Source organism: Colias philodice, chromosome 6 (genome assembly GCF_061535455.1).
Source record: "Colias philodice isolate Cphi_HAF_F1 chromosome 6, ilColPhil1 Martin Lab GWU primary, whole genome shotgun sequence".
Classification (NCBI taxonomy): domain Eukaryota; kingdom Metazoa; phylum Arthropoda; class Insecta; order Lepidoptera; family Pieridae; genus Colias; species Colias philodice.
In genome coordinates this window covers 1,624,409-1,637,064 of record NC_143091.1, presented here as the reverse complement: position 1 = coordinate 1,637,064, position 12,656 = coordinate 1,624,409, and the positions used below count along the sequence as shown (strand labels likewise).

The following is a 12,656-nucleotide window of genomic DNA, read 5'->3' as shown; positions in this document are numbered from 1 at the left end:
CAAAATCCGTTGCGTAGTTTTAAAGATTTAAGCATACAAAGGGACATAGGGACATAGGGACATAGGGACAGAGAAAGCGACTTTGTTTTATACTATGTAGTGATGATGATAAATCATCACGCTCGCGCTAAGACTAACAGGAGCGGAGCAATGCAGGTAAAACTTATTTATTTAAAAGAAAAAGAGAATAATGAAGCTGAAAGATCTTTATACGTAATACGTATTGGAAATGGAAATGCACATCCATATTCTATCTGTGTAATGTATCGTACTAGAACAGGGTAGGTACTAGGTACCTATTTCAAGATGATGTTTTAATTATTAAAAATTAATTATAACGTAGATAGTTATGTAGTTAAAAATAATTGATATTTCTTTATTTCAGAGCCACTATGGAGAAAATGCTTCAAGAGAGCCTAATGCCTATACCAGTGGGTTATTTTAGTAATTTATGCCTTATTGTAATTCTTATTAATTATTGCCACATAATGTGTATGCTTCTTCAAGTATGTAATGTTGTATGTTCCAGGATGACAGATTGAGAAAGAACTTTAATTTTATTAACGACTGTTAATAAAACTAAATAATTTGGAAAATCCAAAAGTGCACGCCTCATATTTTTTTTTTTAATAATTATTTATTAATTATTATTTTTGTTTATTTAATAACAATTAAACCACATCGAATCAGACCCTGAAAAATGAAAGGGTTCTATTCCTGAGCATACTCAAGCGTAAGAGAAAAAAAAAGACTCGATTAGTAAAGTATTTCGGTCGCTATCGTGTTAACAAGAAAATCCTCCGCACATACAGACACACGGACGTCCAAGACAGAACTTTTTTAAACAGTTTTTTAACTAGTTTAAATAACAAAAATGACATCAAAAATATCATGAATGTTAAAAATAGTGTTTTTTCTTAATATGTGTGTGTATGTATTATCTTACAAGTGCAATGTATGATACATAAAGACATTTTAAGTTTGAAAAATCAGATGTTTTGCGCGAAGTGACAGTAGTAGGTACCCACCTCAACGCTTCGCTTATGAGGCGTGCAATAACTTAACTGTTAAGTTATTCGTTAACTTATTATTATAAGGCATCTTTGATTCTCTGTATTTATCTTTTGAGGTACTTAGTTAATGTTTTTCTTTGCACTATATAATAAATAATTAGCAACTGATGACTCCGGTGATGTATGAGATTCAGGTATATGAACTTGAATGGCATAGCTGTTCTGAGGTATGTGCTTGTGTCTCCGTTTCAAATGATGTTGATGTTCTGAATGGCACCTCATAATGACTTAAAATTGATTGCGAATTTTCAATACAGATGGTCCGGGAGAATCTGTTAACCGTCAGTCTACGACTGAAACTCAAAAACTCAGCTTGTTAACCGTCAGTCGTAGACTCGGTCTTCACTAAACTGCTTCTTTTTCTGGCATTTAAAACATATTTGAACACAATATTATCAATTTCGTTCATTAAAACAAGTCTATCATCAGTATCCAATGTTTTCATTTTTTGAGCAAGTAACTGGCCATACAAATCACACTCGTTTGTTTCTTCTTCATTTTCTTTACATCTATTTATAATAAGAGAAAAAGCTTCATCCATCTGTTTTTTTGCAATCAACAAATCATGCACACCACGTTGCCTCTTTGGAGCGGAAAAATGTTCAGGTTCACTTCGACTATTAGATTCCCATGACGGAGACCTTTTAATATTTGATACACGCGAAAGAGGACGCTCTAAATTTGAATCTTCCAAATTTTCTTCATGGGAAAAGTGGTTTTCATCTGGGCTTGCCTGTAAATAAAGAAATAATATTGAATTGTTGTATATTATTTGTTTCAGTTTCCGATATCTTCAAGTGATTGGTTAGTAAAAGCAGCAGGTAACAATAGATTATTTCCGCACTGTATAGGTGCGTTAGATGGCAAACATGTTGTACTAGTATTGTTGTCACCTGTACACAGTGGATATTTTTATAACTACAATAATAGTTTTAGTATTGTCCCTTTAGCATTAGTAGACGCTGTTCGCTGATGTGGGTTGTCAAGGCAGAATGAGTGACGGTGGAGTTTTAAGAAATAGTATACCTACTATGGAAAAAAATGAATGAAAATACTTTAAATAACTAAAAATTTACGATTTTTAGTTTCGAGCACGTTGATTCCATACTAAACGCGGACCCCCTCACCCCTCACCTCAGGCGCGAATAGCTGAATTTTCGCTGATCGCCTAACCCCTCTTAAGTTGTAATATTATGAAGTCGTAAATGTCGTAAGGATCGGATTTTTTTAACTACAAAGAGTTTTTTAGTATTGTTATGTTGGCCCTAGTAGATGCCTCCTACAATTTTCTGTTTGTCGACGTTGGGACTCAAGGCAGAATTTCCGATTGTGGTGTTTTTAATGATTGATTACTGAAGGAACAAATTGACAAAGAATCATTGAATCTCCCACCTCCAAGACAACTGGACGGGACCAATTATGTTATTCCATATCAATTTGTAGGTAGCAGATACTGCATTTCCTCTAAGCAACCAAATCATGAAGCCTTATTCAGGCCAACATCCCAAAGGATCAACAAAATGTGTATTTAACTACAGATTATCGAGGGTTCGACGTATTGTAGAAAACGTTTTCGGTATTCTGGCCAGTATATTTCGAGTTCTGAGAAAACCAATGCTACTTCAACCGGAAAAGGCACAATTGGTGGTGATGACTGTATGCCTTCTTCATAATTTTTTACGGAAAAGCCCAAATTCTGAAAATTTATATACCCCAGCCGGTACATTTGATACTGAGGTGGATGGGATAACAACACCTGGAAGATGGAGGCGGGATAATAGCGAAATGAATTCCTTATTGCCATTAACAGTCGTTGCTCGAAGATACTATGAGAGATCAAATTGCTGACTATTGTGTTAATGTGGCAACGTTACCGTGGCAAAATGGGATGTAGTAGATTTAATTGCATTTTTTCTGTAAGGAATAAGTGTTGTGTACGGTGTACCTTTAAAGATTATTGTACTTACGGTATTTAGTCTTCCAGCTCTAGGTTTATTTCTGTTAAGAAGAAATTTTAAATGTGCAAATGCAAACCAGGTTGGTCGATAAACATTGTCTGCACCTAAAAATGAAATAAAAATAATACTGAATGATAATAACTTTTATTCGTAAAATAACCTGACGTTAGACATAGTGAAGTTACCCCAGACATTTACCCAGGACTCCGCCAAGAGTGAATGAATTTCTAATTTAAAAATTTAGCTAATAATACATATAAAAAAGTATACTTAACTATTTATTAAAAAAAATGTTACTTGTCTTTCTTCAAAACGTCCTTTTTTTCAAAGACACACTGGCAATTTCAATGTTAATGCCAATGTCACTGTCAGTTATAATGTCTATGTCACTCACAACGAGACAAGTTACATTTTGAGGAAGAATTTATTGTTAAAAAAAGGACATTTTGAGAAAAGGACATATTTTTGAGACTAGACATACACTATCATTTACTCTTGACAACTCTAAATTAAATTTTGAATTTCATTCAGTCTTAACGAAGTCCTGGGTTTGCATGTTTTTTTCTGTGTGGGTAAACCGGACTAACAGTGGCGAGTAAATAAGAAACCGTAACTATTCTAAAATAGCTACACACGTCCCTTCTGATATATGTGACCTATGAATGGTTAATTATAGCCATTTTTTTTTTTAATTATTCAATATTATTTACGCCAAAACATTCCGGTCACTGTGATAATAATTATAAAAATGCATTTAGACAGTAATAACTACTAACCTTTACTTTTCTTGGATTTTGCTATCTTTTGTCTTTCTCGACGAAGTGCCGAAAGCAAGTAATCCACTTTTCTCTTTATTTCTTCTGACGGACGTTGCAATTCGGTCTCTAATTCATCCCAAGCATCTTTTTTCAATAATCTATTATAATAGTTGCGGTTCTGAGGGTTCCACAATATTTCTTTAAGTTTATATGCTTCAATCAATTGTATCACACTATCGTTATCCCAACCCATGATTACAAAAGCACCACGCAGGAACTAGGTACCGGAGGAGTAGCGTGCCGTGCGCTCAACTGCACACACGGGAATGCAAACTTGTCTAAAGGTGGGTCCACACTTGATCCGTATCAAAATGCGTCCACACTAGATCATTCTGCCGATCATGATACGCGTATCCGATACGATACGTATCAGATACGCGGTTAATAGCGATCGGGGTGTATCATGATACGAAGTGTATCACGATCGCGATCATTTTGCGTCCACACTAGCAAACATGATACGCGTCGATGCTACGCGACGGAGATGCGATACGCGAAAATGATCAAGTGTTAAGCCGGGTCCACATTTGTATCTAGTAATCGTATCCGTATCAGGCGTATCGTATCGAGTATGCGTACTCTAAGTATGGACGCCCATTTTGACCATACCGTACCTTTTATCGCGTGAGCCACGGTTCGGCCAAAAATCACGTCTACACTTATGATACTGTATCTTGATCACGTAACCTCACGCCGATCATCGTATCGATCTCGTGATTTTCAACTGCACACACGGAAAAGCAAACATGTCTAATCACGTGTTGGCATTGCGTATCGCTTTTGATGATCGGGGAAAAACCGCCTCGAGATGGATCGCAGCGTATCACGTATCAAATGACATAGCCATATCATGACACCGTATCAAAATGCCGCATTTTGATACGCTGTCATGATATGGCTATGTGGACGCATTTTAAATGCGTCCACACTAGATCCTTCTGCCGATCATGACACGCGTATCCGATACGACACGTATCAGATACAAGGTTAATAGCGATCGGGGTGTATCATGATACGAAGTGTATCACGATCGCGATCATTTTGCGTCCACACTAGCAAACATGATACGCGTCGTTGCTACGCGACGGAGATGTGATACGCGAAAATGATCAAGTGTGGACCCACCTTTAAACCTCACTTTTTACATTTCCCTGCATTGCATTCGTTTTCAACTGTGGCATCAAGTGGCTATGTAAGCCCTTGATGCTCTGCCCACCCCGTCAGGGAGAAGGGCGTGATTTATGTATGTAGGTATTTACTCACCTGAGTCTTAGTAATAATTGTCGGTTGGTATTCATAGATAGGGCCCATATAACTGTGGATGGCATCGAATGCAAACCATGATGGTCGATAAATTTCTTCAGCACCAGATCCTGTTATATTGTGGAATCCTTTATTTTTTTTTTCAAATATTCTCTGTATTGAGTCAATAAAGAGTTTCTTTTCTTTTTCAAGTCCTTGATGGTGCAAGGCATTGTCATTTTACTCCGTACCTCACTCCTACTTTATATGCCCAGGCGTCATTGACTAGATTTTTATTTTTATGCACTTTTTATTTCGTGTTCCATATATACGGTTCTCCTTCAAGTATTTCAATAAATTGAAGAACGTCGTTACTCCAGTTCATTTTGCGTATAACGACGTTGCGGATTCATAGCACGCGTCCTTGCGTATAAAAAACGCATCTTAATTGAAACCTTTTCCACTAGCACTAAGCTATATGCAATATTATGCCAATTAATTGGATTGGTCGAAATCAAACGCAACCACAGCAACATATCATACTACAAGTGGAAAAGCACTAATAGTATAAGGCTTTAGAATAACGAAAAAAGGACACTAAATTGGGTAAAAATAAATAAAACAACATTTTGAGACCCAGGTTTTATTGGATCATTTTTTTACAAATTACTTCTTAGCGGTGACTGCGGCCTCGTCTTCCCGCGCAAAGGTCTGTAAAAGTTCCTCCTTTTTGGCGGCAATACGTTCCTCGCGCCGTTTGCGCGCTTCCTTCACCTTGTTACGGCGAGCCTCGGCTTGGTCACTGGGGAAATAAAAAGTTTTAATTTCAATTAAGCAAAGTGAAAGTTTTAATATTAAAATTGATACTTTTTTGTGTTATTTCAATAACTGTGTAAAGTAATGTAACTCTTGTATTTTTTATTTTTGCCTAACGGGTCTTAGTCGTCCATTAATGTGCATAATAATTCAATAAAGGATATTTTATTTATTTATTTATTTTTTTTTTTTTAATACAGTAAGTTTTATAAATGAGAGAATTTGATATTTAGTTTTATAGCATTCAAATGCTTTACAAATGAGTAATTTACAAAGTATAAAAATATCGTTTACGAGAATCATTCTAGAAGGACATGTAGCAATGTTTATAATAATAACTAGCGGTCCGCCCCGGGTTCGCCCGTGGTACCTACATGTTTAAACTATCCTATCTCTCAAGTTGGTTCGAACAGCACATGGTGTGCGAATTTTATTATAATCGGTTAAGTGGTTTAGGAGTCCATTGAGGACAAACATTGTGACACGAGATTTATATATATTAAGATTTCAATCAAAGCTAAATTGGATTAAATACTTGGGTATAAAGCGTTGTCTAATAGTCCAATTGTTATCATAGGAACTAGGGATGTAACGATACATGATTTTGCCGATACGATACCGATACCGATATTTGTAGTAATGTATCGGCGATACCGATACCGATACCGATATCGATGGCTTGGTAGAAAAATAAATAGTGAATTATGCATAAAAAGTTACCAACATTTAACAGAGACAACTGTTAATCGTATTCTTTTAAATAAAAATGCCAAATCAAAAAACAACAAAACCATTTATTTTAGTATTATTATTTTACGAAGTCAGTTAAACTTTAAGTAATACACATACAATCATTACCTAATAAAAGTTTACTATGGTAGAGTTTTTTCAGAAAACAAAGTGCGCACGCGCGGGCGGCCTCCCGCATCGTTCATTGGGCGCGGATTTTTGAATTATTTGATATCAAAAAAATTGGTTGTTTGTAAAGTAGGTTTACGATCGAGATGTTTACGTGATAACATAATGCAGTGGCAGCGCTCGAGATGAAACGGGAGATCGGTCCGTCTCTCTCTCGTTATATCTGCGATCGCGCTCGTGAGGTTTTGGTGTGACACAAGTTTATGAACATGTCACCCGACTAAAACGATTTTAAAAACGTTATCACGTTAAAAATTAAAAAAATTCAAAATTATTTATTTCTTTCCTTTACATAAACAAATTTGTGATTGGAACACTCCTAGTAAGCAAATAAAATGCTTGTGTCAGGAGGTTCCGCTCTTCCTTAACACTATTACAGAAACAGAAATAAAACAATATGAATGAATACAATGCAAAAACATAAAAGAAAAGAAAGAATTTAATAAAAAAATATCGGTATCGGTTGATTTATTATCGGCGATACCGATATATCGGCTTGCCGATATATCGGCCGATATATCGGTATCGGTATCGGTATCGTTACATCCCTAATAGGAACCATATGAATTATGAAGTCCCTTACTGAAGATGGTCTATCATTATTTTTATGTGAAAAGGGCCCTTCTATGCCTTTACCATGCAGATAAAACTGTTGTAGTTAGTTAGTAAGAGATCAAAATAAGTAATACATTTATCTCATATAATCTGCACAAAAAGTTGTGCAGATAAGGAATTCAGTGATTGTAAATACTATTGATTCAGTAAAATTCAAATGTATAAGTGATTTCTTTACAAAGTCAATACTAGAGTATAGAGATAATCTTCAATAATACAATCAGTGCATGTAAAATTTACACAAAGGGGTAATCAATGTTGAAAATGCCTACAATGAGTGGTAAGTTAGTAGTTAGTTATAGATAAGATTGTGTGTCTAAACACATAAAACTGAAAGAATAGAATAAATTCGATTGCTCTGGAATGACGCGAAAGGGTTCGAGTCCCGCCTCGTGATAGAATTTTTTCTATTCTTTATAAATTTATATTTATAAATTTAGATAAGATTAGTTTCATTAATACTTCAACATTCATGTCATTAATCCGTTTATTATCCCACTAATACCTAAAACTGAAGACTAATGGATTCATAATTACTTGACACCTACCAAATCGTATGTCTAAAACTGGCCCTTGATACTGAAGGTTTAAAATAACATATGAATGAAAAGGATACTCCTATATCTGTTTCCATATAACATTTGTAAGTTAATGAAGCAACTTTCTGTTAATTGTCACCTCGCATAAAACAAAAATGAATGTATCTATAGACATTGTACCGAACAAACCAGCTTTCTCCCAGTGTAATTATTATGCTGCTACATTTCATATTCACTGCAATTGATGGCTTTTCACTTGAGACATAAGTAGTTGGACATGTCTTCATATGAACTCTAGGCTTTAATATAATTATAAAATCTTGTGATGCTTTCTTCATAAACTACAAATATTTAGATTTCAGTTAAGCTATTATACAATATCAAAAAATAATCATCCAATTTTGAATTCTTGTAGCAAGCTAACCATGAGTAACAGTTCAAATATGAACAAGTACCTAGTCTATATTATTACTGAACTAACTTTCCGCCCGCGGCTTCGCCCGCTTTGTCTAAAACATAATAAATTATATACTAAAATCTTACTCTTGATTCAAGAGTCTTGAATCACTCTATCTATTAAAAAAACCGCATCAAAATCCGTTGCGTAATTTTAAACATTTAAGCATACATAGGGACAGAGAAAGCGACTTTGTTTTATACTATGTAGTGATAAACTCTATGACTCAAACCGAGTCCTAGCTTTCAACACAAGTCTATGAACAATACAAATAAAATCCTTCCAACTATTTAGTAGTCTACTAGCGGTCCGCCCCGGCTTCGCCCGTGGTACCTACATGCTTATCACCTTATTAACTATCCTATCTCTCAAGTTGGATCGAACTGCACATGGTGTGCGAATTTTATTATAATCGGTTAAGTGGTTTAGGAGTCAATTGAGGATGAACATTGTGACACGAGATTTATATAATATACAAGCTATCTGCTCCCGGCTTCGCCCGCGCAGTCAAAGAAAAACCCGCATAGTTCCCGTGGGATTTCCGGGATAAAACCTATCCTATATCCTGGGGTAAAAAGTAGCCTATGTCCTTTCTCGGGTATCAAAATATCTCTATACCAAATTTCATGCAAATGGTTCAGTAGTTTAGGCGTGATTGAGTAACAGACAGACAGACAGAGTTACTTTCGCATTTATAATATTAGTATGGATTAAGATAAACAAAACATTCCAAATATCCTGCTCACCTCAACATCTTACTCCTGGCCTTCTCCGCCTTCTTCCTGTGGATATACTCCATAAGTACACGCTTGTTCTTGAACACATTACCCTTCGCCTTCATGTAGAGCGCATGGTACAGATGCCTGTCTATCTTTTTGGCCGTTCTGTACTTGAGCAGCAGCTTACGGAGTACCCTTTGTCTTTGCACCCAGAGTTCCTGTAATGTGTGTATTTGTGTAGGCAAAGGGGGCGCAGGACGTAGAAAATTTTTGATGGAGTTGGTGTCATTATAACACCTATTTATTATTGTTTTATCGTAAAGATTACGCTAATATAAGCATGTTTTATAGGAACAACTTTTCTCTAAAATCAAAAATGGCCGAGATATTCGCCCTCAAAGATTGGTTTTTATTAGGCTAGGTTAGGTTTCTTAAAAAAAACTACACAGAAATAGCATCGACACGCAAAAAAAAAGATTTTTCACTTTGGATCAAAAAAATTTTAAGTCCTTACTTTGCGCCCCCTTTGCTTTAGGCGGACCCAAATGGCATTTTTTTAAATGCCATATCCATAGTCAGCGCTGAATAGGTATAAAAACTACCAATTTGTATCAAAAATGAAAAAATAATAATAATATTGAATGAAAATTTTTTAATATAGACTGATTAAACGATGAATGCATATTTGTATTACTTTAGTTATGGGTATTTTATAAATATCATTAGAATAAAAATATACTAATATTATAAAGCTGAAGAGTTTGTTTGTTTGAACGCGCTAATATCAGGAACTACTGGTCCGATTTGAAAAATTATTTCGGTGTAAGATAGCCCATTTATCGAGGAAGGTTATAGGCTATATATCATCACGCTACGACCAACAGGGGTGGAGCCACGGGGGTGAAACCGCGCGGAGCAGCTAGTAAAAAAATAAAGACAAACCTATTAAAGCAAGAAAATTAACAGAATTGAATTATAAAATAATTCAAATACATACGTAAATATTGAATAGATTATTGTTGATATTTACATAGTATCCGACCCAACCAAAATTGTTATATTATTTTTCACAAATTGTAATGAGAACATACGCATTAAACTTCCTGGTGTATAATGTTCACTATTCTATGAAACATTACAAATTTCATTATATTTTTGTGCTTGGCCACTTTAAAATCCCCTTATCATTTCAAGTTAATACACTCAATTTTTCTTTTAATTAGATTATTCTTGTTGATGATATACTTACTTTCTGTGGCATACGTGCATTAGCTGTACCTCTCCTTTTACCAAAACCACAGTGACGACCCTTTCTACGGGCCTCTGTGTTCTTGCGGACGCGAGCACGGGAGTGCACGGCTACGGGCTTCTTGATGACGAGACCATCCTTGATCATCTTACGGATGTTCTGTCCTATAATTTAATAACTATTTTTAGTAACGGAGGAATCATATTGCAATCATCATTGTGATTATTCGAATAAAAATAATTGAATTTTAGGTATGATGGTCGACGGTGCGTGCACCAAAAGCATACTTACTGGAGTTGGTGTTGGCGATTTCATTGATCTCATTTGGATCTAACCACACCTTCTTTTTACCACATCGCATAACAGAGGCTGCAAGCCTCTTTTGTAATTTGAGGGAACTGAAATATAAGAAAATATTTTTGAGAACCACATGGTTGTACGACCGACAATGTTGACAATGTGAATATCTTAAAAATATACGATAAGACTTGGAAAACAATAATATATCGGTAAACGCGCACAATACACAATAAATATGAGTACTTTTTCGCAAAAAAATATAATTAAACTATAAAATAAGGCAAACCTAACCTCATCCTGATTCGGTGAGATCCAACGCACACAAGAAAGAAATATGGCGGTTAACGAATTTGGCAAGTCCGTTTTAAAGTTGCCATATATAAAAAATAAAAATAATATTTCGTCATAATTATTATATTCTAATAATTCGAATAATTTCATTTTAACATACGTATTTTCATTTTGTTTTTGACCGTAATAAAAATGACATAATATATTAAAGTTATTTTTTTTTAAAGTAGTTAATATTTAAGGCATAGGACTGGATGAAAAAACCTGCATATTAGGGATTTATCGCTCCCCGTCCATCAGAAATCCTTCAATATTTCTTGGTTCTTTGCATATGCACCTTACAACACTAAATTTTCAATATTTGGTTTTGGCGGGTGATATCAACATCGACATTTTGCCACAGTCTGCAAACTCCTGGTGGCATGATTATTTATGTATCTTGGCAGAATTTGGTCTTGTTCCCGCGATTACACAGCCTACTAGAGAAGGGGCGTGTCTCGACCATATTTTTGTCAAAACGAACAAAGCTGTCCTAGGATTAGTTTGTGGAACTGATATAACAGATCACGATACTGTCATGGTTGGCATGAGACTCGGGAAGATAAAAACTCAAACACCAAAAATGTTTATGTTTAAAAGAAATATAGATCTCATCAAAAACGACCTAAAAACAGTAAATTGGTCAGAGGTTATGGCTATAAAGGATATACATATTTTGGTTGAAACATTTACAGAAACACTACTAACAATAATTCATAAACATACCCAAAAAATTTATTGTTCTAGGTCAAAATATATCTTAAAGCCGTGGATAACTCCTGGTCTTTTACGTTGCATCCGTCACAGAGATCGTCTTCACATTCGAGTTAAACGAAACTCTCTTGATACAGTTTTACTCCACGTCTACCACCGTTATCGTAATTTTACTAATAATTTGTTGAAAAAGCTGAAACGCGAGTATGAAGCCAATATCCTAAGATCTAGTGTAGGAAACCCCAAAAAGCTCTGGAATGCAGTTAAAAATATTTGTTACATAGATAACCACAAAAATAAACCTTTAGATCTTTTAAATATCAATAAAAATGGAACTACTGAATCTCTTAATATATGTAACGAACATTTTACCTCTGTCGGCGAATCATATGCTACTCATATTTTAAATAACTTAATGCATCTACAGACGCTCCGATTTGGTTGGTGCCAACCATCCGACCACGACCAAATCGGAAAGTGTAGAGAGCGGTCGGTCCGACATAATTATTATTATTATTGGTTTGACGTGGTCGGATGCGCCGGCGGTACCGACCAAACCAACTTCCTATCCGATCCAACCAAATTGGAACGTCTGGAAGCTTTGTTCCGACCAAATCGGCTCATTCCATAGAGTAATATAGGTAATTGGCTCATTCACATTCGCAACGCCGCCGGTGTAGGACGTCAACATGAACGCCGAGGGAGTTACGGTCACCGAACGTGACATATTAATAAAATTGCTGGAACTATATAAAGACTTTCCCTGTTTGTGGGACTTAAGTAACAAAGATTACGCAAATAGAGATGCCAGAAATCAAGCGTATTTTATTATTTTAGAAGTATTAAAAAAAATTGACAGTGCGGCTACATTAAAAACCTTAAAAAATAAGTTGTAAGAGCCGCATATG

At 35.3% G+C, this 12,656-nt stretch overlaps 2 protein-coding genes across 2 annotated transcripts; both read right to left on the bottom strand.

The window, feature by feature from the left end:
* Positions 1-1,062: 1,062 nt before the first annotated feature.
* LOC149487498 (uncharacterized) lies at positions 1,063-4,317 on the bottom strand. The gene is made up of 3 exons (XM_089695853.1): positions 3,808-4,317; positions 3,041-3,135; positions 1,063-1,806 (listed from the first exon to the last, which is right to left on the bottom strand). The coding sequence occupies exons 1-3, from the start codon at positions 4,040-4,042 to the stop codon at positions 1,390-1,392; spliced, it is 747 nt and encodes a 248-aa protein (XP_089551979.1). The 5' UTR covers positions 4,043-4,317; the 3' UTR covers positions 1,063-1,389.
* Positions 4,318-5,718: 1,401 nt separating this feature from the next.
* Positions 5,719-11,078, bottom strand: RpL19 (ribosomal protein L19). Its single transcript, XM_089696159.1, has 5 exons — positions 10,996-11,078; positions 10,696-10,802; positions 10,405-10,568; positions 9,183-9,373; positions 5,719-5,893 (listed from the first exon to the last, which is right to left on the bottom strand). The coding sequence occupies exons 1-5, from the start codon at positions 10,998-11,000 to the stop codon at positions 5,758-5,760; spliced, it is 603 nt and encodes a 200-aa protein (XP_089552285.1). The 5' UTR covers positions 11,001-11,078; the 3' UTR covers positions 5,719-5,757.
* Between the last annotated feature and the right edge of the window lie 1,578 nt (positions 11,079-12,656).